General features: G+C 33.4%; 3 protein-coding genes, 1 non-coding gene and 2 pseudogenes across 4 annotated transcripts; 4 read left to right on the top strand and 2 right to left on the bottom strand.

Annotated features, from left to right (window-relative positions):
• Window positions 1-771: 771 nt before the first annotated feature.
• Window positions 772-2,612, top strand: LOC106411998 (annotated as a pseudogene).
• A 7,786-nt stretch (window positions 2,613-10,398) lies between these two features.
• Window positions 10,399-11,773, top strand: LOC106411999 (annotated as a pseudogene).
• A 772-nt stretch (window positions 11,774-12,545) lies between these two features.
• On the top strand, window positions 12,546-13,982 carry LOC106414565 (expansin-A7). Its single transcript, XM_013855201.3, has 3 exons — window positions 12,546-12,780; window positions 13,022-13,337; window positions 13,464-13,982. The coding sequence occupies exons 1-3, from the start codon at window positions 12,618-12,620 to the stop codon at window positions 13,774-13,776; spliced, it is 792 nt and encodes a 263-aa protein (XP_013710655.1). The 5' UTR covers window positions 12,546-12,617; the 3' UTR covers window positions 13,777-13,982.
• A 3,044-nt stretch (window positions 13,983-17,026) lies between these two features.
• LOC106413619 (calcium-dependent protein kinase 26-like) lies at window positions 17,027-19,583 on the top strand. The gene is made up of 5 exons (XM_013854360.3): window positions 17,027-17,282; window positions 17,543-18,211; window positions 18,290-18,586; window positions 18,655-19,011; window positions 19,195-19,583. Exons 2-5 carry the CDS (start codon window positions 17,617-17,619, stop codon window positions 19,482-19,484), a joined length of 1,539 nt encoding a protein of 512 aa, XP_013709814.2. The 5' UTR covers window positions 17,027-17,282; window positions 17,543-17,616; the 3' UTR covers window positions 19,485-19,583.
• A 121-nt stretch (window positions 19,584-19,704) lies between these two features.
• On the bottom strand, window positions 19,705-19,776 carry TRNAG-UCC. Its single transcript has one exon. It is a non-coding gene; the product is annotated as a tRNA-Gly (tRNA).
• A 346-nt stretch (window positions 19,777-20,122) lies between these two features.
• On the bottom strand, window positions 20,123-21,131 carry LOC106413930 (dehydration-responsive element-binding protein 1F-like). Its single transcript, XM_013854660.3, has one exon. It carries the CDS (start codon window positions 20,913-20,915, stop codon window positions 20,310-20,312), a length of 606 nt encoding a protein of 201 aa, XP_013710114.2. The 5' UTR covers window positions 20,916-21,131; the 3' UTR covers window positions 20,123-20,309.
• Between the last annotated feature and the right edge of the window lie 2,769 nt (window positions 21,132-23,900).

The raw sequence follows: 23,900 nt of genomic DNA, 5'->3' as shown, positions 1-23,900 counted from the left end.
TTGTCATAAGTAATAATAATTTACTAGAACAAGAGCTACTGGACAGAAGGAACGATTCTCTTTTGAACATACCCACTTTTAGGAATATGGTATAAGAGAGTTGCCTGGTTTTCATATTTTGAGGATCCAAGCTGTTGTTTTGTACGTTGTTGCAAATGAGTTGCCGCTTTTTTACTAGCACTAGTTACAAGCAGGGCCCGGCCCTTGGCATCCCATTTGTTTTTGAAAATTATGGTTAGAGGTTTAAGGCCTTTTTCAAAATAATTAGGGACCTTTTCTTTTACAGATTTTTAATATTTACTCATACTAAAAAAAATTGCAGAAGCCCAATATAACATTGAGCCGAGTACGCTATGGAAGACACATGCAGACTAGAAGAAGAAAGCTTTAGAGAGACGTTCATCAACACCTTTAAAAGAACAATCCCTATTGCCTCACACAGGAACCAAGTCTAAGAAGTCTTTATTTGTTGTTGGTGGAAACGACAATGGATTAGTCAAGTTGCTGGTGGTACATGATAATACTTGTTGTTCATTAACTTTGATGGGTATTTACACTAATCAACTCAAACAATAAACTTATCCTAAAAACAAGATCAATGAACAAACTTTGTCTAACTAAAATGATAAGTCCGGTAAAGAATCTCCAAACTTTAAAGACTGAGGAGGCAAGTCAAATCAAATCACACCTGAGCAAACACTCTTTGATTTCTAATTTTCTTTCTTCCAATTGGTGACAACAATAAAGGCACCAAACAAACAAATAGTTTGGTGGGTGGTGGGTCCACACAACGTAAGTGATATAGATAGACTCACTTTCTGAGGAACCTTATCAAAAAATAGTGTCAATGTCTGAATCTCCACTCGTCCTCGTTCAACGGCCACCAACATTTGATTTCATGGACGAGCTTCTGAGTCGTAACTTCCCCGTTCTCACCACTCACCACACCTCGTCGGCTCCACTCCTGAACTCCCTCTACCGTCATGCCTCCTCCATCAGAGCCGTCGTCACACATTGCCATGCTCAAGCTTGACGCCGATCTCCTCTCCCACCTCCCTTCTCTCCAGCTTCTCGTCTGCACCAGCGTCGGCACCGAGCACATCGACCTCGCTGAGTGCAAGCGCCGCGGCATCGCCGTCACCAACGCCGGCGAAGCCTTCTCGGAAGACGTGGCGGATTGTGCGGTCGGTTTGCTGATTAGCGTCCTCCGTAAGATCCCGGCGGCTGATCGTTATGTCCGGTCCGAGAAGTGGGTGAAATTCGGAGAGTTCCAGCTAGGGATCAAGGTTTGTTCGAGAAATCTCAACTCTTTTCAATGATTATAGATAAAAAGGCGATAACTTTCTTATCGGGATCGATGATGCTCTGTTTTTGTGATGATACTCTGTTTTTTTTGTTGCAGCTAAGCGGGAAGCGAGTTGGGATACTTGGACTAGGGAGCATAGGATCTCTCATTGCTAAAAGGCTCGAACCCTTTGGCTGCATCATCTCTTACAACTCGACGAGTCAGAAACAGAGCATCCCATACCTTTACTACCCGGACGTTCTCTCTTTAGCAGCAAACAACGATGTCATCATCCTCTGCTGCGCTCTGAATGATCAGACGCGCCACATTGTGAACAGAGAAGTGATGGAGTCGCTTGGGAAGAACGGGGTTATAATCAATGTGGGACGGGGAGGGCTGATTGATGAGAAGGAGATGGTTAAGTGTCTTGTCGATGGTGTGATTGGTGGTGCTGGTTTAGATGTGTTTGAGAAAGAACCGGGAGGTCCTGAGGAGTTGTTTGGTTTGGACAATGTTGTCTTGTCTCCACATTGTGCGATAGCCACGCCAGGGTCTTTGAACAATATTGCGCAGCTTACTTTGGCTAACTTGAAGGCGTTTTTCTCGAACCAGCCTTTGATTTCTCCGGTTCGGTTAGATTGAGAGATCGTCCGGTTTGATTAAAAGGGCTATAATAATTTAGTTATTGAACAATATGATTGAGTAAGGGGTGTATTGTTGATCATTGACTCCCCTATATAGGAGAAGACAACATACAAAAATCAAGATGCTAATGTGTAAATTGTTGGAGCGACCTGTGGAGGTTTTAAATAAAAATTTAAAAGTACTTTAAGATCAAATAATGATTTACAGTTTACAAACTTAAAAGATAGTTAGATGTTCAACTGAAAACAATATATATTTTTTTGACATCCAAAAAATGTCCATAGTATAAGAGTTTTATTTGATGCTTTTGCCAATTGCATTAGCATTTTTATTCATAGTCAGATTTCATCTCCAATGTTTTTTCTTGTTCTTCTTCTTTTAACTTTTTTTTAACACTTCTTTGTTAAATTGATATGTCTCCATATGGATTTTATATTTGTGATCTCTTGACAGGAGAGGAAATGCGAGGTTGGGACCGGCGAGGTAAGCGGACAGAGAAGGGTGAAGCCGTGACTCAGAGGCTCATCTATAAAATCTATAGCCGGAGGACGGAGAAACTAAAGACTCCTCTTCCATATCAGAAACCTAACTCTTTGTTTCTGTTTTTGTAACTTCTTGTCATTTATATAAAGCTTGATTGTTGAACTGGTTACGAAAAATAATTTTGACAAGTCGTTTGATAGATTATAGACTTATAGTGTAGATACGTGTGAGGATGTGAGGAAGCTCTATAACTAGGTCTTTTTTGTTTTTACACTAATTGGCTCTTATACTCACTTTACTAGGTTAAGACCCGCGAATTACGCGGAATCAACATTATATATATAAATTATTATATGTATTAAATATTTTTACATATTATAAAATAATAAATATATATTAAATAATTAAAAATCAGTAACTATTAAAAATATAATTAAATTGGTGCGAACATATAAATCAATTGTATTAATCCAATTTTTTTTTCATTTGATAGGATATGTTATTAAATTTAAATGATACTAACATAGATAATATATTTTAGTATATTTTTAATATTAATGTCTATTAAATGATGATTTCTACTCATATAGTTTTTTGATCATTTGTATCTTTTATAAAAAAAAATTAAATTACTGATAACAAAATTTTCACTGTGGGATTAATAGTTTTAGTAATTTATAATTAAAAAAAAATAAGTTGTCAATGATCGTTCAAAACTTTTATCAAAAAAATTGTTCAAAGTAAATTTTGAAACTAAAATATTGTATTTTATATGGTTTATAGTTTAATTTAAAACGATATATATATTAATCTTATTAATTAATTAAATTAGACTTTTTACTTATATAATTTTTGTAATCATTTGTATTTTGTTATAACAAAAATTTTAAACCATGGATCATAAAATTTGAATGTAAGACTTTTAACAGTTTTAGTAATTTATAGCCGTTTGTAAAAATTCAAAATATAACATATATATAAAAATCTAAATTTTTATTATATGGTTATTGTGGTTTTTTAATTTATTTAATAGCTTAAAATTAAACAAATATGATATAGAAGATACACTATTTTTTATCAAATCTTTATTATTCAAAATCATTAATTGCCATATATACTTTAGCCACATTAGGCAATTTCGTAAATTTTATTTAAGGAAATAATAAAATACATTAATGATGAATTTATTGTTAGTTTAATAAAAAACTTATTATATAATTAGATGGACCAACATATTTCTCTAATGATTCTAAGAATCATTCTATTGATGACATGTGGTTACAAAAAGATATTATAATGCTTCTCAAATAATATATAGGGGATACGTCCATGTACGTAGGTCTATCTATATCTATATAATATACACCAAAGTTTTTCCCAGTTAGATATTTACGTAAAGACACATCATAAAAGTTGGGCTGTGCTGTGCAAGCTATTTTGATCTAACTGCTGGATAAACAGTTAAAACGTGTTGGACGACCACAACATCACGAGAAATTATATAACAACCATCTCTAAAGATCTTGAGTCGATCATTTATTGTTATTTAGATTTGAGATGTGAGTTCATAAGCTATGGCATGATATTAGAAAAATAGATTGACCCAAGTAGAGTATATATTAATAAAAGATTGTCGATCTTAAGCAAATGGAGTGATCATTTTAGATGTAACCCTCATTTCATTCCTCATTTCTTTCCTCTGCAAGTTAAAATAGAGAACCATGTGTATGAGTGTATCCAAAGATATATCCTAAAATAGAATTTTTGAGAATTTTATTTTAAAAATACAACATTTTGATCAAAAAATCTAAAAGAACACTCATTTATCAATAATTTTTTTTGTTATCCTAATTTCTAAATCACAACCCCAAATCTACAATATTTTTCTGTAAAAGTGAAAACTTTACAAAAATAGGAGTTTTGAGAATTTTATTTTAAAAATACAAGCTATTGAACAAAAAAAACTAAAAAATACTCATCTATCAACAAAAATTCATGTTATCCTTATTTCTAAATCAAAACCCCAAATCTACAATTTTTTTCTAAAAAATGAAAAAATTCCTAAAATTGATTTTTTTGGAAATGTTATTAAAAAAATGCAACCTATTGATCAAAATATATAAAAGAATACCCACCTACCAACAAAAAATTCTTGTTATCCTAGTTTCTAAATCACAACCCCAAATCTACAATATTTTTCTATAAAACTGAAAACTTTCCTAAAATATAATTTTTGGGAATTTTATTTTAAAAATACAAGCTTTTGATCAAAAAAATCTAAAAGAATAATCATCCAGCAAAAAAAAATTCTTGTTATCCTTATTTATAAATCACAACCCCAAATCTCCAATATTTTTTTTATAAAAATGAAAACTTTTCTAAAATAACTTTTCTAAAATAGAATTTTTGAGAATCTTATTTTATAAATACAACCTATTGATCAAAAAATCTAAAAGAATACTCATTTATCAACAAAAATTCTTATTATCCTTATTTCTATATCACAACCTCAAATCTACAATATTTCTCTATAAAAATGATAATTTTTCTAAAATAGAAATTTTGAGAATTTTATTTAAAAAATACAATGTATTGATCAAAAAACTAAAATAATACTTATCTATCAACAAAAATTCGTATTATCCTTATTTCTAAATCACAACCCCAAATCTACAATACTTTTCAATAAAAATGAAAACTGTCCTAAAATAAAATTTTTGAGAATTTTATTTAAAAAATACAACGTATTGATCAAAATACTAAAATACTACTCATCTATCGACAAATATTTTTGTTATCCAACAAAAACAATTCTTGTTATCCTTATTTTTAAATCACAACTTCAAATCTACAATATTTTCTATAAAAATGAAAACTTTCCTAAAATATAATTTTTGAATTTTTTTTTTGAAAAATACAATATATTGATCAAAAAATCTAAAAGAACATTTATCTATCAACAAAAATTCTTTTTATCCTAATTTCTGAATCACAACCCCAAATTTATAATATTTTTCTACAAAAATAATAACTTTCCTAAAATAGAATCTTTGAGAACTTTATTTAAAAAATGCAACATATTGATAAAAAACTAAAATAATACTCATCTATCAACAAAAGTTCTTGTTATCCTTATTTCTAAATCACAACCTCAAAATCTACAATATTTTTCAATAAAAATGAAAACTTTCCTATAATAGATTTTTTGAGAATTTTATTTAAAAAATACAACATATTTATCAAAAAACTAAAATACTACTCATCTATTAACAAAAATTCTTGTCATCCTTATTTTTAAATCACAACCCCAAATCTACAATATTTTCTATAAAAATGAAAACTTTCCTAAAATTATATTTTTGAAAATTATATTTTTAAAATACAGTATATTGATCAAAAATCTAAAAGTTCTTGTTATACTTAATTTCTAAATCACAACCCCAAATCTACAATATTTCTCTAAAAAAATGATAACTTACCTTAAGTTGAATTTTTGAGAATTTTATTTAAAAATACACCCTATTGATCAAAAAATATAAAATAATACTCATCTATCAACAAAAAAATTATGTTATCTTAATTTCTAAATCACAATCCCAAATCTATAATATATTTTTATAAAAATGAAAACTTTACGAAAATAGAATTTTTAAGAATTTTATTTAAAAATACAATCTATTGATCAAAAAATCTAAAAGAATACTCATCTATCAACAAAAATTCTTTTTATCCTAATTTCTAAATCACAATCCCAAATCTACAATATTTTTTATAAAAATGAAAACTTTCCTAAAATAGAAATTTTGAGAAATTTTATTTAAAAATACAACATTTTGATCAAAAAATCTAAAAGAATACTCATCTATCAACAAAAATTCTTGTTATCCTAATTTCAAAATCACAACCCCAAATCTACTAAAATTTTCTATAAAAATGAAAACTTTCCTAAAATATATTTTTTTAGTATTTTATTTAAAAATAACATATTGATCAAAAATATATAAAAGAACACTCATCTCTCAACAGAAAATATTATATCCTAATTTCTAAATCACAACCCCAAATCTACAATATTTTCCATAAAAATGAAAATTTTCCTATCATCCAAGGTTTTTGCCAATTGAATTAGCATTTGTCATCCAGTCTTTTGAGAGCTGGGCTCAGCATCTTGCTCCTACAAGAAATCTAAACTTATTAGTATCTTTGTAACCATTTACAAGAACAAGAGTTACCGAACAGAAGCAACAATTCTCTTTTCAACATACCCGACTTCTTGGAATATGGCATCAGAGAGTTGCCTGGAGATTTCGCTATAGCTGTGATCTAACAACTACCATAAGATGACACTCTCCTCAAGGAGCTAAGATCAACTTGAATGAAACCATAGAAGTAACTCAGATACATATTTGTAGTCTCTCCAGATCATCATTGGTTTGCTTTGATGAGTGATGAAATCAAATTCAAACAATACACTTATCCTAAAAACAAGATCAATGACCAAACTTTCCCTAGTTAAAAGAATCTCCAAACTTTCAAGACCGAGGCAAGTCAAATCAGATCACATTTCTTTACATGACTAAGGTTCCCTAGACCGATGAACGAGGCAAGTCAAACACAGATCTCATGTTTGTCAATCAACTGAACTGAGAGCACCCACATCTAGGCCTGGGCGTTCGGATACCCGTTGGCATTTGGGTCGGGTTTTCCGGGTTTTCGGATTTTCGGGTTTACGCTTCTAGGTCTCGTACTAAAATTTTATTAGTACGGGTCGGGTTCGGATAATAACACTTCGGGTTCGGTTCAAAATTGTATTGCATCATAAAACCCATAAAGTAATCATATATCGTACGGATTCGGGTTATATCGGTTCGGTTCGGATATAACCAAAGTAAAAAACAAATTTTTTGAAGTAAAACATAAAGAAAAACATCTAAATTAAATAAAAATTAATCTATCACATATAAAATTGATAAAATAACAATAAAATGTTAAATCAAGCATGAAAACAAACATCATTTTTAAAAAAATATGTATTGCCTTATAGAGAGTAAACTTTTTATTTCAATGAGCAAATTATAAAATACTTATTTATAACTAATTGTGTACTTAAAGCATTTATTAGAATTTTAATATTTATTATTATATATAATATTACCACAAATATTGAATTTAATAATTGGAATACTTATATATATTTCAAAATTAATTTTGGATTTTTCGGGTTACCCGTTCGGATTCGGTTAATAACACTTCGGGTTCAGATATTTTTTGTACCACCCTACAAGACCCGTTCGGATAGTTTTACGTTTCGGGTCGGATAACGGGTCGGGTTTTTCGGTTCGGGTTCGGTTCGGATTTCGGGTTCCGGATTTTATGCCAGGCCTACCCACATCAATAAGCTCTACAAGTGTTCTCAACTTAAAAAGAAAAGAAAAATTAAATTAAAATAGGAGAGAAAATGAGAAATGTGTTCATATGAGAACACTTCATCATGTTTTGAGAACACCATGAGACACATGTCCATTAACGAAGTGATTTTTTGTTTAAAGGAAATAAGTAAAAAATAGAATCTGAATAAATATCCCTTATATATTAATTGAGGAACATTTGAAAAGATGTAACCTCAATTTTGTATTAATTAAAAGAGGTCCCAATGCATAGGTGGCACTCAATTAGGTAGTCAATTACATTCAATTGAAAAATAAGTAGGTCCACATTTGATTTTTATATGTTGTTAGATACATAAGTTGGTCAAACTATATGATATAATGATATGATATGATATTTTCTTTCCTTAAATAAAACCTACGGAATTACCATAAATGACTAATATATATATGACAATTAATGAGTTTAATAATAAAGATTTGATAACAATGTATATCTCCTCCATCATTTTTTGTTTAATTTTATATTATTAAAATAAATTAAACAATCAAATTAGCTATAAAAATAAAATTTAGATTTTTTCGTATATGTTATATTTTGAATTTTTAAAAACGACAATAAATGACTAAAACTATTAAAATTATTATGTTAAAAATTAATGATCAATTGGTTTAACATTTTTATTATAAGAAGATACACATGATTTTAAAACCATATGAGTAAAAAATATCATTTAATAATAAAATAAATATATATATATATATATATATATATATTAAACACTATATACCATAAGATTACATAAATATTTTAATATTAAAACTTTCAATGAATTTTCAAGAACATTTATAAATTATAAATTTATTAAAGATTTCAGATTGAAAATTTTGTTATCGATGATTTAAATATTTTGTTATAAAACGATATGAACGATCATAGAACTGTATGATTATAAATTCTTATTTAATAAATAACTATACAAAATATACTATTCCTAGAAAAATAGGTTGGTTCATCTTAACTTATATTACACTTTTTATTAAACTAACTATCGAATTGATAAATAACGTACCAAAAAATATTTTGCACTTTCCTTAAATAAAAGCTACGAAATTACCTAATATGATTAACGTATATGTGAAAATTAATTATAATGAATAATAAATATTTGATAACAATTTTTGTATCTTAGTTCTTTTTTTAATTTTATATTATTAAAATATATTTAAAAATCACATTAAATATATAATAAAAACATTTATAATTTTTCTTATATGTTATATTATGAATTTTTCAAAACGTCTATAAATTATTAGAAATTTGAATATCCTCACTCTGAAAATTTTGTGATCAATAGATTATTTTTTTGTCATAATAAGTTACAAATGATCATAAAATTGTATTAATATGAACTTTTATTTAATATTATAAGAAGATACACATTATTTTAAAACCATATGAGTAAAAAATATCATTTAATAATAAAACATATATATTTATATATATATATAGATTATACTATATACCATAAGATTACATAAATATTTTAATATTAAAACTTTCAATGAATTTTCAAAAACATTTATAAATTATAAACTTATTAAAGATTTCACATTGAAATTTTTGTTATCGATTATTTAAATATTCAGTTATAAAATGATATGAATGATCATAGAACTGTATGATTATAAATTCTCATTTAATAAATGACTATATAAAATATATTATTCTTAGAAAAATAGGTTGGTCCATCTTGACTTACATTATATTTTTTATTAAACTAACTATCTAATTGATAAATAATCTACCAAAATTGTTTTTGCACTTTCCTTAATTAGAAGCTACGAAATTACCTAATATGATTAACGTATATATGAAAATTAATTATTATGAATAATAAATATTTGATAACAATTTTTGTGTCTTAGTTCTTTTTTAATTTTATATTATTGAAAGATATTAAAAAATCACATTAAATATATAATAAAAACATTTATATTTTTTCTTATATGTTATATTTGAATTTTTCAAAATGTCTATATATTATTAGAAATTTGAATATTCCCACTCTGAAAATTTTGTGATCAATAGATTATTTTTTTGTTATAATAAGTTACAAATGATCATAAAATATAACGCATATGAATTTTTATTTAATAAATATTCAAACTAAATAATATATATATATAAACACTAATGATTTAAAGCAACAAGATTGGCTGATCAATTTAGCCGTCCAGTTGAAATCTTTCAAAAGTATGTGAAAGATTAAAGTCAAAGTAAATATTGATTTAGAATAGTAGTTATATTTTACTAACCAAATACCGAAAAAAACTGAACTGAACCGAAACGAAACTAACCCGATATCCGGGTTGAACACCCGTAATCCAAATGAAGCCAAACTATTGTTTCATTCTCCAAAATATAATAAAAATAATAACTTAATCCCGCGCAAGGCGCGGGTCTTATCCTAGTATATTAGTATTTTGATTCCGTTGAGAACACTTTGTAGAATTTGTTGATGCTCTACCTTCCTATTTCACTATTTATAATTTCATTTCCTCTAATAATAAAAGGCAAAAAAGTTAACCAAACAAATAAATAGTTCGGTGGGTCCACTTAAAGATTGACTACAGTCTCTGAGGACAGACCCCTTTATCAAACAGTATCAATGTCGGAATCTCCGCTCGTCCTCGTTCACCGGCCACCGAATCTAAACTTCATGGACGAGCTTCTAAGTCGTAACTACCGGATTCTCAACACTCACACCTCATCGGATCCGCTTCCAGTCTTCCTCTACCGTCATGCCTCCTCCATCAGAGCCGTCGTCACACATTGCCATGCTCAAGCTTGACGCCGATCTCCTCTCCCACCTCCCTTCTCTCCAGCTTCTCGTCTGCACCAGCGTCGGCACCGAGCACATCGACCTCGCTGAGTGCAAGCGCCGCGGCATCGCCGTCACCAACGCCGGCGAAGCCTTCTCGGAAGACGTGGCGGATTGTGCGGTCGGTTTGCTGATTAGCGTCCTCCGTAAGATCCCGGCGGCTGATCGTTATGTCCGGTCCGAGAAGTGGGTGAAATTCGGAGAGTTCCAGCTAGGGATCAAGGTTTGTTCGAGAAATCTCAACTCTTTTCAATGATTATAGATAAAAAGGCGATAACTTTCTTATCGGGATCGATGATGCTCTGTTTTTGTGATGATACTCTGTTTTTTTTGTTGCAGCTAAGCGGGAAGCGAGTTGGGATACTTGGACTAGGGAGCATAGGATCTCTCATTGCTAAAAGGCTCGAACCCTTTGGCTGCATCATCTCTTACAACTCGACGAGTCAGAAACAGAGCATCCCATACCTTTACTACCCGGACGTTCTCTCTTTAGCAGCAAACAACGATGTCATCGTTCTCTCCTGCGCTCTGAATGATCAGACGCGCCACATTGTGAACAGAGAAGTGATGGAGGCTCTTGGGAAGAACGGGGTTATAATCAATGTGGGACGGGGAGGACTGATTGATGAGAAGGAGATGGTTAAGTGTCTGGTGGATGGTGTGATTGGTGGTGCCGGTTTAGATGTGTTTGAGAAAGAACCGGGAGTTCCTGTGGAGTTGTTTGGTTTGGACAATGTTGTCTTGTCTCCACATGCTGCTATGGAGACGCCAGGGTCTTTGGACAATATTGCGCAGCTTGCTTTAGCTAACTTGAAGGCGCTTTTCGCGGACCAGCCTCTGATTTCCCCGGTTCGGTTAGACTGAGAGATCGTTCGGCTTGATCAAATAATCGATCTTTTTTTAATTATTGAACAAAATATGATTGCTGTTAAAAAAAAAGAGCAATGTGATTAAAAAGGTGTATTGTTGATCATTGACTCTCCCCTATATAGGAGAGAGTCAGTTATGCTTTTGAATAATTTGGATTGTTGTAAGTAACTCGTTGCCAGTACTAAGAACAAACTATTCTACTAGTTTAATTAATTGTATATTTAATCATATTACACACCACTTCTCTATCAAACTCTATAACTTTTAAAGTCATAGCATGTAATTTTCATCATGCCTTTCCGTAAAATACTTTTTATTGAACCATAATACCTGTAATAGTTTTCACATGAATTGGTTTAAAACTAGGAAGTTCGTATGTTGCCTCCTCCCTGACATACGGTAAATAGGTAAGTATTCAAGATCACAAGCTCAAGCCTTGGAGATGAAACTTCTTTTCTTTTAGCTAAAAGAGATGAAATTTGTTGATCTGCTCTCTAAATCCGATGAAATTATAACCCAAAATTCACAACCCAATAGTTACATATATATAATTTGACAAGTTGACAACATTAGAACGACAATACAAAAACTAATTTACATGCTTTTTTGTCGACTATATATATATATATATAAACTAATCAATGAAAAGAAATTCATTACAATTGTGTAAATGCCGTACTATATATATAATATACATAGACGCACGTAGGGGATTAGATAAGGTCGGTACAAGAACCACTTAGAACCTGCTCGCACGTCAAAGTGACAAATTGTACCATATTCTAAAACTTCACTTAAACAATAATTTGACTTGTTTTCTCTAGTTCTTATTCAAAGGTGATCTATTGCAAATAATCAATGAAATGAAACAAATCCCAATCAGCACGGACAAAAGTCTCCAATATAAAATGGAAAAAAGGATCATGGCCCTCACGTAGTAACTACCACTATCGTTGAATAACCCCTCTATATAAGTTTGTCCCTAATTCGATTACTTCATCAACAAACAAACAAATAAAAAAAACCCCAAGAAAACCCATCAAGGCGAAAAAGAAACGAAAGATGGGTCTAATCTCAAGTTCTTGGAGCTTTAAGAAATTCTTCGCAATAGTTTTTGTCGCCTTCGCCATCTCCGGTGAATTCGTTGCAGGATATTACAGGCCCAGCCCGTGGAGATACGCTCATGCTACTTTCTACGGCGACGAAACCGGTAGTGAAACCATGGGTACGTTAATAAAATTGTCCATTCTCATGTATATGTGCTAATGTGTATAATACAATTTTTTCGAAAATATATATTTTACTCACCATATCTTCTTCTTAACTTAAGGTAGAGAACTTCTCAAAAATTATTTTTCAAAGTTTATTCCTATAAGTCCGTCACTGCCCGATAATAACAATATTACTTACATACAACTCATACATACAATCCGTGACATAACAACTACGTATATATATATACGCAGGTGGTGCATGTGGGTACGGAAACCTGTTTAACAGTGGCTACGGCTTGGACACGGCGGCGCTAAGCACGACGTTATTCAAAGACGGTTACGGATGCGGCCAATGTTTCCAAATAGTCTGTGTGAACTCGAAACATTGTAACTATGGACGCCCATCGACGGTGGTCACAGCCACCAACCTTTGCCCTCCTAATTGGTACCAAGACTCCAACAATGGTGGTTGGTGCAATCCTCCTAGAACCCATTTCGATATGGCTAAACCGGCTTTCATGAAACTCGCTTACTGGAGGGCCGGTATCATCCCTGTTGCATACAGAAGGTATATATCTCATTTCACAAATATTTGTATAAATGTTTATAATCATCTTACTATATATATACGACACTAAGATAACCATTCTCCAAAACGTGTAACTAATGTATGCTATGCGGTTGATATATGTAGAGTCCCATGCAAAAGAAGTGGAGGTATGAGGTTTCAATTCCAAGGCAATTCTTATTGGCTTCTCGTCTTCGTCATGAATGTCGGCGGCGCAGGAGACATAAAAAGCATGGCCGTGAAAGGTAGCCGGACGAATTGGATAAGCATGAGCCACAACTGGGGAGCCTCTTACCAAGCTTTTTCCTCTCTCTATGGTCAGTCTCTTTCTTTCCGGGTTACTTCTTACACAACCGGTGAAACCGTCTACGCTTGGAACGTTGCTCCGGCTAACTGGAACGCCGGTATGACTTACAAGAGTGGCGCCAATTTTCGCTGAAATTATGGTTTTGACCTTGAAAAAACAAATGGGATTTCTTCTTTTCTCTCTTTTTTTTGTTTTGTTTTTGGGATGTTTACAAGTTTCGGTGGCCTTTGTGTTGTTACTGGCCCGGCTTTAAGTTATACATCTACATGAATGTATAAAATATGTATGCAATTGTGATATAACTCTTCATAATCGGAGTCATGATGATGAAGTCAACACTACTTCTTCTTGATCAAGGTACTTTCATTTCGTTGAATTGTGTCATGTGCATGTGATAATTTCTAACAGTAACCACATTAAGCAAGTGTGTGCAAATAAAACATTATGAACCAGAAAAAACAACTAACAATTGGCAAGTAGCAAGTTTACAAAAAAAACGCTAGAGTTTTTTAAAATGGTTACTTTAATCTATCACAATGAATTTCTAAGTTCTATATAACTAAAGACTTAGACCGCTAAATCATCTATATGGACAAAATACCCTTGTTTGTTTTCTGTAAATTAAGAGTTTATAAAATACTTTCTAAAATTGTAAAATGGAAGAAGACCTTATTAATTAATCTCTCAGATTTCTCACGTTTTATACTTTATAGTAATAGCTAGACTCCTTAATATTTTGTCATCCTAATATTGACCTGCTATGTGTTTTGCTAGCCTAGCCTTCTTGATGTTTGTAGTATTCATTTGCTTTTTCCATCTCTTGTTATAAGAAAAAAAATATTGTTTTATGTTGGGTGGGACTTATACGAAAGATTCTCGGAGGAGGTTTATATCATGCAGTAAAGTTAATTTTATTGATTCTTAGATTAATCAACCAATGACGGCGAAATTATCAGGTGGATACATATTAGATATGAAACGGTTTTCTTCATGTATAATTTATCACGGTGAGGGACGTGATGGAGAGGTTCCAACCTGAAACCAATGGGCTTCAATATTTCTAAAACTATTGCAAACGTTTTTGTTTCCAACAAAGGCAAAATAGTTGTATTAAATATTCGTAATTCAAGTCACAAATTACGCGGAATCTCCTCGTGCTAATTAATTCCTCAGCATTATATACTCTGTGTCTGAAAGATTAGTTTAAATATAATTATAATCCTTTCAGACTATGCTTGTACAGCTAATCAAACATGAAATACAGATGGACTTCTCCCTCTGGTTCTCAAAATCATAGACAAAGTCAACTAACTCTAGTGATTTATCATTAAACTATAGTATTGTGAGGCTAAATAAAACTAAAGTAAATTCAATTAGTTTAGTAGTCAACACGGAGTTTCTCAGACAGCGTCGCAAAGAGGAAACAAATGTTGACGACAGCTAGGTCCCCGTTTGATTCATACGGTCAGTAAAATACCACGTGGCATGCTTTAACTGGTTGTTGAGCTAACTATCGTCATAAAAGCTAGTTGGTATAGGTCCCATCTTTTTTCGCGTTGGATATGTTTCCTTTTTTTCCTCCAGACAAATCCAAAAGGTCGAATAATTTAGAGGGAAGACTATACTATAACATTGAATGATCTACCGAGAATATTTGATTCAGACTTGTAGGGTCCGAATGGTGACCGCGGAATTGGTAATATTAGCGGGACGGAATTTAAGTGCGGTACGGTCTAACTGCGGTTCGTGCGGTTTGCGGGACAAGTGCGGTTTTGACAAAATTAGCGGTGCGGAATTGTGTTGATTGGTGAACATGTATAGTTTGCGGAATTGAATAATAAAAAAAATAATATTAAACAAAAATATCAATGAAATCAATATAGTTTAAAGTTAAAATAATTTATTTACTGTTATTGATGTTTTTTTTCCTTATTTAGAAAATTTCAATACCAAAATTTATCTGAATTAAAAATTTAAATTACATACATATTAAAAAAGTAAAATACAAAAAAAACATTATGGAATATTTTGATTTTCTCACAACATATTTGCAATATTATCTCTTATTTGCACCATTTGTTCTCCGCGTGTCGTATAAATTGCCAGAACAGCAGTATCATGATAAAGTAGGATTACGTGGAGCGGGTCAACCCGCCCCGCATAACCCACCAACGTGCAATAATATCATAATTGTTTTATACATAATTTTAAATAAACTTTTAATTTACATTTATGTTCATATAAATTTAGCTACTAAAATTATTTAAAAATACAAATTTAAAAATATTGTAAAGATTATTAATAATTTTACTTAAACTAAATTTAACTAAAAGAATTAGTATATAATTTATATTTTAGGTATTTGATATAGAAGTGCACATCGCTATTAAATTTTCAATTAACTACAATAAGATTGACTGCATTATTTAGAATGCATAGCTACTATATAAATTTACTAAAAGATAACTAATTTAACAGTATAACAATAATATGTATGTGTATTAGTATATATAACGTTACTTAGTTGAAATTTAACATATTTCCAGTTTAATTTAAATTCAGTGCATTAGTATTAATTTTATAACTAATTTTACTTTTTAACATAGGAAAAAACAATTTATTTGAGTCAGTTCAGGAAAAAAAAATATTGGAAACGGTTGAATCAAAAAATGTTACGTTTTTTAGGTGTAGAATGAATGTTAGTATAGTATTGTCCAATAGGTATTTATATAGAGTTAAAATATTATTTTAAAAATCGAAAATAAGAAAAAAGCTATTGACCAGTGCGGATTTCATTGGACCGCTGGTTAATATATGCGGTCTGCTTTTGAGAAGCGTTATTGCTTTTATAAGCCTATTCTCTCTGTTATTTTTTGAAGTGCGTTTTTTGTTTTACTGTATACAAAAAAACGCATTTGAAAACAAGATAGTGTGAATGGTGAACCGAGTGCGGTTTTCGAAATACCGCTTTGAAATCCGCGAATCAGTTGTCGCCAATCATAACCGTAGAGATGGTACTGGTAAGATTTTTTAATACATACTCCCTCCGGATACGAATGTATGATGTTCTATCTTTTTATTTTGTATACAAATGTATGATATTTTGAGATATAATTAATGTATTTATTTTTAAAATTTAAACATAAATTAAAAAGTAAAATTATGAGTGGTGAAACTTTATTGATATAACCAAAAAGTAACAATTAAAATAGTGTATTTATTGTTTCTTAATATGTGTGTAAAACCTTAAACATCATATATTTAAATCCAGAGGGAGTAATACATATATTAAGAACTCCAATGGGAGTTTTCCCATTGGAGATGGTATAAGTGGATGGATAAATGGTTTCTCGCGTCGCGAATGGTTAAAATTCTAAAATAAAAAAGAATGAGGTGTAATTAGAATTAAACAAAAACAAGTGGTCTAAATTGTAATAAATAAAAATCATCTCGCTAAGTAAGAAGAAAACGTGGAGCTGGTTCTCCCGGTAACCAGTTGACACGACATTGTTTTTGAAAGAGGCTAAAGAGAGAGATAGATTGAGAGAGACTAGAGAAGACGACTAGGTCTGCTCTATTCGCTGCGACCTATACCTGTTACTTTCTCTCCGACGGATTCCTCTTCTGCTGTAAAAAGGGTAAAACTTTTTCATAAATTTTCAATTTTTTTTCATGAATCTCCGCAAGTTTTCGTCTTTGTTGCTAAATTCGAGATGGGGATGCATTATCACGATTCAATTCGAGGGTTTGCGTATTCAATAGGACTTTTGAGCTCGAAATCATTTTATCTGGGTCTCAATCAAAAATTTGACTTATTTGTTCTGTTTTCATCCAAAGCTGAAACCTTTCCATTTTTAGTTGCTTGGATCTGAGGTTTAAGGTCTTTAAACTATTACAGATCAGAGGATGCTATAGCTGAAGAGAAGGTTGCTCTATAGCTGAATCACAAGTTAGGTTTTTGATCTTTTGGATATGGGAATGGACTTAGCTGATAAGGAGAACACAAGCCCACCTTTATTTGAATTCTGCAACTGCTACAAAGTTGCAACCCTCACCCAAACCATTCTAAACCCGGTTAACGTCTCCAGCTTAAAAGACCGTTACGTGCTTGGGGAACAGTTAGGCTTGGGTCAGTTCGGTGTGATCAGAGTGTGTTCTGATAAGTTCACTGGAGAGAAGCTTGCTTGCAAGTCCATCTCTAAAGACAGACTTGTTACGCAGGAGGACATGAAAAGCATCAAACTCGAGATTGCCATCATGGCTAAGTTAGCTGGCCACCCTAACGTTGTGGATCTAAAAGCGGTTTACGAGGAGGAGGACTATGTGCATCTTGTGATGGAGCTTTGTGCGGGAGGTGAGCTTTTCCACAAGCTTGAGAAGTATGGAAGGTACTCGGAGGTTCGTGCCAGGTTGCTGTTTAAGCATTTGATGCAAGTGGTGAAGTTTTGTCATGATAATGGTATTGTCCATAGGGACTTGAAGCCTGAGAACATTCTCATGGCCACAGTGGCTTCTTCCTCTCCTATTAAATTAGCTGATTTTGGTCTTGCAACCTATATAAAGCCAGGTAAGATAGATAACTATCTCTCTCACCTTCATGGACGTTGTTGTGTGTTCTAAGATGTGGTTTTTTGTAATGAAACAGGTGAGAAGCTAAACGGGACTGTTGGTAGTCCGTTTTATATAGCACCGGAAGTGTTGTCAGGAGGATATAACGAAGCTGCTGATGTATGGAGTGCAGGGGTTATTTTGTACATTCTTCTCAGTGGAGTGCCTCCCTTTTGGGGAAAGACTAAGTCAAAGATTTTTGATGCTGTCAGGGCAGCAGATTTGAGGTTTTCTGCAGAGCCGTGGGGTAATATAACCTCATACGCCAAGGATTTGATCCGTGGAATGCTATGTGTTGATCCTTCCCAGAGGCTAACGGCGGATGGTGTTTTAGGTATGCCATCCTGATCTATCATTTCAACTTGTTGGAATATAAGGCTTGAAATGATGATTTGTGTGCAGCTCACACTTGGATGGATGAGTTATCTGAGCCAGGACAAGAACAATATGGTCAAGATGGGGTTGGATGTGAAGGGTTGGAGAGTGGTGGATGTTCTTTCTCCATAGAGTATGTTTCTCGGGAGCAAGACTATAGCTTTAGCATGGGGCAGTTAGAGGAATCGATTGATAACGATTGTAGATCATCATTCTCCTCTTTCTTACCTGCGGATAACAACAACGTAGCGCTGCCAACTTCTGGTTTTGGTGGGGAACAACTTGAGTCAACACTCCCATCTATGCCAAGCTTTACCTTCTTTAGTCCGAGTCCAGCGACAACACAGAACAACAATACTCATGAAACAGATGAGAAACTTCGAGGTACTTCCTCCTTTTTCACTCTTCCTGGACTGCTATGTATAGTTATATAGAGTTTCCATCAGTATTAGTATTGTTGGAAAGAGTTTGCATTAGTATTATTATTTTTTATCAGTGTTTGCAGTGGAACCACAAAAATCTATTATGTGAAAGAGCTGATCCAATAATCTTGTCCCCTTTTTACAGACTCAAGCCCGAAGAGGTTACTGCCTTCACCAGATTCTTGTTCACAGCCTGAGAAGCGCGAGGAAGAAGGTGAGAGTCAGATAGAAGCAGCAGGAAAGACGGAGACAAGAAGGGAAAGAGGAAACTGGTCAAGGATATCAGGTCTGCACAGCAAAAGAAACAGGACCATAGGAATAGGTGAGCTAGACCAGTTGGTGGTTGATGTTGCAGTCACTGAGTCGATAATCCGATGGGCATCTTGCACTCATATTCCCACGGCTCCATCTCTCACATTGTCACTTGTCTGCTAGTAACAAAGAAGACTCTTATGAGCATTAATTATTCTCTGTACACAACTGATTTTGGTCTTGTTTTGTCTCTGTTCTTTAGTAAAAATCTTTCCATGGAAACTGACCGAACTGTAAAAACAACCGGAGATGTCCCAGAAATAGGGTGTGGTTTGAATTTAATTTACAAAAAGGTATTGCTTGTGATTAATCGAAAATGATTTTGATGAAGATCAAAAAAGGATGCGTCTGCCGGGAGTCGAACCCGGGTCTATTGCTTGGAAGGCAATTATCCTAACCGTTGGACTACAGACGCTGAACGATTGGTTTGTTGATGTTTTCATTTCTAATCTATAACTACTAAGTATATGTAAATAAGAACACACAATAAACAAAATAAAACATGTAGGCAGAAGTTCATAAGTAGAAACTTGGTTTTCTAACACACCCTCACCTGTTTTTTTTAAATACACGGTCTTCATCATAGGTTACTGGATCATTGTCAAGGTTGAAGCCTCTTGGGCTTAAAATATAGATTCTCCAAGCTTTTAGGTGGTGTAATCCCCTTTTCCACCATCTCTTGAATATGTTTGTACTTGAGTTGCATATAGGCATTTCAATAACAATTACGAATTAGGCGTATGCTTTTGTTTGTATATAGATTCATCAAATCATTTTATAAGATCTTCTTATACTAAACAATACAAAATTATTCCATCAAGGAACCTTGTAACTCAAACAAAGGATCTACACCTCAGAAGATAAATCTTAACAACTCGCATACTATTGCTAGCACACATTTTATATAGTATATATTCAAATATAATGTAAATAAAATGTGCGTCCCGCTTAATAACTGTAACTCCACAGTGATGTGTCTTCACAACACATCTCTTCTCCCATGTAAGCATTAGAAGTCATGCCTTCCATATAAGATCGTGGCGGTGACATTAACGGCTCAGACGCCAGTCTCCTCATCGTCGTCGAGACTTCTTCTTCTTCCACATATCCATACATATTCCTCTCCTCCCATCCCGAACCAGAGCCCAAATACACCTCATTGCCGTAAGAGGGCAAAACCGTGATCCCACTCTCGAACTCCGTCGGCCTGAACATCTCTGCTGCTTCCGCAGCCACTCTCCTTATGACATCTGGATCGGTTGATTCCGGCACCGGAAGACGCCAGGCGGAGTCGGCGAAATTCAAACACGCGGATCTCCCGCGCAGAGCAAAAGCCGCCACGTCGTGTGCACGCGCCGCCATCTCCGCCGTGGGATAAGTCCCTAGCCAAATGCGGCGTTGGTGCGTCGGCTCTCGGATTTCGCAGACCCATTTGTCGCCGTTCCTACGCCGTATTCCTCTGTAAACTGGGTGACGTGTCTCCTTGAACACTATCCTCCCCGCACGCTTCTTCGGCCTCATCTCCGCCAGCATAATATCATCGTTGTTATCCATTAGAACGCTAGTTCGTCGGTAAAAAAGAAAAACTAACTCTCGGTTTAACTTTTAGAAAGTGAAACCACTGTTAAAAAAATCGAATGATCTCACTGGGTAACTCTGAGAACAGTGGTTTGTTTAAAGATTGTTCGAATTAAAAGTCTTTTTGTTTGTTTGTCTAAGTTATGCTTGTGTTGTTTTTTTTTTTGGTTGGGAGTTATGAAGCAGAGAAGTGAAGAAGAATATATATAGGCTACGGTTATGGCTTTATGGGACTCGCATAATGCGAAATCTACGCGCGTAACACACCGTTGTTTGTATCAAGGCTTATTGCCATGTAATCATTATGAGTGTATATTATTAGCTTTTTAGACCATACTCACCTCTATTTTTATTTCTATATTTTCCTTTAAAATAAAGAATTTCTATTAAACTATTTTCAAACCACCTCTATTTTAATCTATATATTTTCCGCTAAAATATAAAATTTCCATTATGAAAGTGAATTTGCTCCAATGTATGCTTGTATAATAGAGTTTCTTTATTTATACAGAAAAATATAACGATGTGTTATTTTCACTTCTAAATATAGAGACGAAAAATAACATTATTCTATATTTTCCTCTATAATAGAGAAACTTTATTATAGAGTCATACATTAGAGTAAATCTACCTATATATTATAAAGATCTCTATTTTAGAGGAAAATATAGAGACATACATTGAAAATGCTCTTATAAAAATGGATTTGCTCTAATGTATGCTTTTATAATAAAAGTTTTTTATTTATAGAGAAAAATATAAAAATTTGTATTTTCATCTCTAAACATAGAGACAAAAAATAACGTTCTTTTATATTTTTTTCTAAAATAAAGAAATTCTATTATAGAGTAGTTATACATTGGAGCAAATCTACTTTTATAACAGAAATTTCTATTTTATAGGAAAATATAGAGGATGGTTTTAGTGTGAGCTTGACCCCATTATATTAAATAACCATAATGGTCCGGGACCCTCTTCGTTACCTAATTGGACGTTTTAGTAAAATGAAGAATTAATTATACAAGGCTTGTCCCCCATAATAGTACTAATTGTTTATTAATTATTGATGTTTTTAACAAGAGTACAAGACTGAGTGAAAACTTAAGGTAAAGGAGGTACAGCTGTACTTCCCGCTACCCGGATTCGAGCCTTGGACACAACAGATTTAACGTCCCTTTCGTTGGGGTGCTGAACCACTTTCGGGGATAGTTGGAAATGTGGCTGCCCAGATACCAGAATTATCAAAAAAAAAAAAAAAAAAAAAAAATTCTTATTATTAAATCTGGAAGTTGGTCCAGCCGGCTCCTACGTTGGACAACAAATATTTTAATTGAAAAAGATATTATTTCTGCATTTGTTTTGTGGATATACAACACGTGACTGTATTCCATATGATTAAACTATATGTAACACGTGGGATTTCCGTGGGAACTATTTCTTAGTACTACTATGTTTAATATATGCATAATTCATGTGTCCATTGATTTTACCCTTTATTTTATCATTCAAAATACTTCAAGATATTTAGATTTCATGTAATGTAGAGAATAAACCGATTTGCTTATGGTTTCTTTATCTTTTCTCTAATCCATATTGTCGTGTTGTCATATATATCTCTGTAGTGACTAGTGAAGAATTTATAGTGACCGTAAATAAATGGGAGACTCGATCTATGTTCTATGACATAAACCTACATAGAGAATTTTCACTATTGAAATTCCACATTAGACCATTAATACTCTACATATGTGTATCAGTATATACATTATAGCTTGTTAATTTTTTCTTATAAACTGAAATTGCTAGTTGTAGTCTTCTACTCTCCATCATCACTTAATTTCACACCACTTTCGCGATTGCATCTTGAAAAATTTCATCTAATTTATACAACATCTTATGTGAATTTAGTATATTTTTAATTTTTGAACAGCGAATTTTTATATATAAATAAGTACAATAAGAATGCAGGGTGAATGCAATGTATTTAAAAAGAAAAAGGGTGAAAAGACAGTTTGGTTTTGGATCCGGCGTACGGCCGACGCGTGAGCGTCCGTGCCGTCGCCGGAGCCCATTTTCTTTTGGTTAGAAACGTTCCCCGACTTCTTCTTCACCTTCTCTCTCTGTTCGTTTTGTCGGAGCTCTGTCAACTCGGGGAGTGAACAGACACATGCGGTGGCGCGGTGGCTGGAGTAACGACGCGACTGGGTGAAGGGTGAGGTGGGGTGATGTTGGTTTGTCAGATTAGGGTTTCCCGGGAGGTGGAGGTTTCTACAGATCCATCGCCGCCGGTCTAGTTTCCGGGAGGCGAGGGCTTCGTTAGCTCCGCTTTCGCCGGCTTCAGTTTCCGGGAGGCGGAGGCTTCGTTAGCTCCGCTTTCGCCGGCTTCAGTTTCCGGGGGGTGAAGGCGTTCTTTGCTTTGCGCCGCCGGCGTTTAGTCCCCTAGGTTTGTTAGGGTTTGTTTTTTATCTTTGGTTTTTGCGGTTTCGGTTTGGTCTAGTTGGAAGAGTTCTCGTCGGAAGACGATCGAAGCTATCTGATGTTGAAGGGTTGGTTGTGCCGGCGAAGCTTTCTTCCCAGTTCCGGTGACGAAAGGAGGCGGATGAGATCTCGGGTTACCGATTGACTCTCTCCACTATTGGGAACTCGCGGTTGGAAGCGTTTGCGGCGAAGAGGTTCTGAAGCCAGTGAGTGACGATTTTTCCGGTGGATTGTTGGGTTGATCACCGGTGATGGCTGGAAGCGGGGGGACGCCGTGAGCGAACGAAGGCGCCGCTTTTAGTTTTTTCTCTAGGGTTTCGTTTGGTGGGCCTTGGGCCTTTTGTAATGCTGGACTTGGCCCATAAAATAATAAAATTAAATGCAATGTATTTACTGTACTCACTCAAAACTTGTATGCAAGTAATAAACGATTGTGACGGGTGTGATGACGATGATGTTAGATTTGTTAATAGTAATAATAAT

The sequence above is a fragment of the Brassica napus genome, chromosome C8, assembly GCF_020379485.1.
Source record: "Brassica napus cultivar Da-Ae chromosome C8, Da-Ae, whole genome shotgun sequence".
In the NCBI taxonomy this organism is placed as follows: domain Eukaryota; kingdom Viridiplantae; phylum Streptophyta; class Magnoliopsida; order Brassicales; family Brassicaceae; genus Brassica; species Brassica napus.
The sequence above is the reverse complement of the archived record's forward strand: the minus strand, read 5'-3'. Positions and strand labels throughout refer to the sequence as shown.

What these genes read in the sequence shown, in the direction of transcription:
- LOC106414565 (XM_013855201.3), top strand. Translation starts at nt 12,618, where the DNA reads ATGGGTCTAATCTCAAGTTCTTGGAGCTTTAAGAAATTCTTCGCAATA. An exon ending in AACCGGTAGTGAAACCATGG is followed by an intron (nt 12,781 to 13,021) that starts GTACGTTAATAA and finishes ATATATACGCAG; the next exon opens with GTGGTGCATGTGGGTACGGA. An exon ending in ATCCCTGTTGCATACAGAAG is followed by an intron (nt 13,338 to 13,463) that starts GTATATATCTCA and finishes TGATATATGTAG; the next exon opens with AGTCCCATGCAAAAGAAGTG.
- LOC106413619 (XM_013854360.3), top strand. Translation starts at nt 17,617, where the DNA reads ATGGGAATGGACTTAGCTGATAAGGAGAACACAAGCCCACCTTTATTT. An exon ending in AACGGCGGATGGTGTTTTAG is followed by an intron (nt 18,587 to 18,654) that starts GTATGCCATCCT and finishes ATTTGTGTGCAG; the next exon opens with CTCACACTTGGATGGATGAG. An exon ending in AACAGATGAGAAACTTCGAG is followed by an intron (nt 19,012 to 19,194) that starts GTACTTCCTCCT and finishes CCCTTTTTACAG; the next exon opens with ACTCAAGCCCGAAGAGGTTA.
- LOC106413930 (XM_013854660.3), bottom strand. Translation starts at nt 20,915, where the DNA reads ATGGATAACAACGATGATATTATGCTGGCGGAGATGAGGCCGAAGAAG.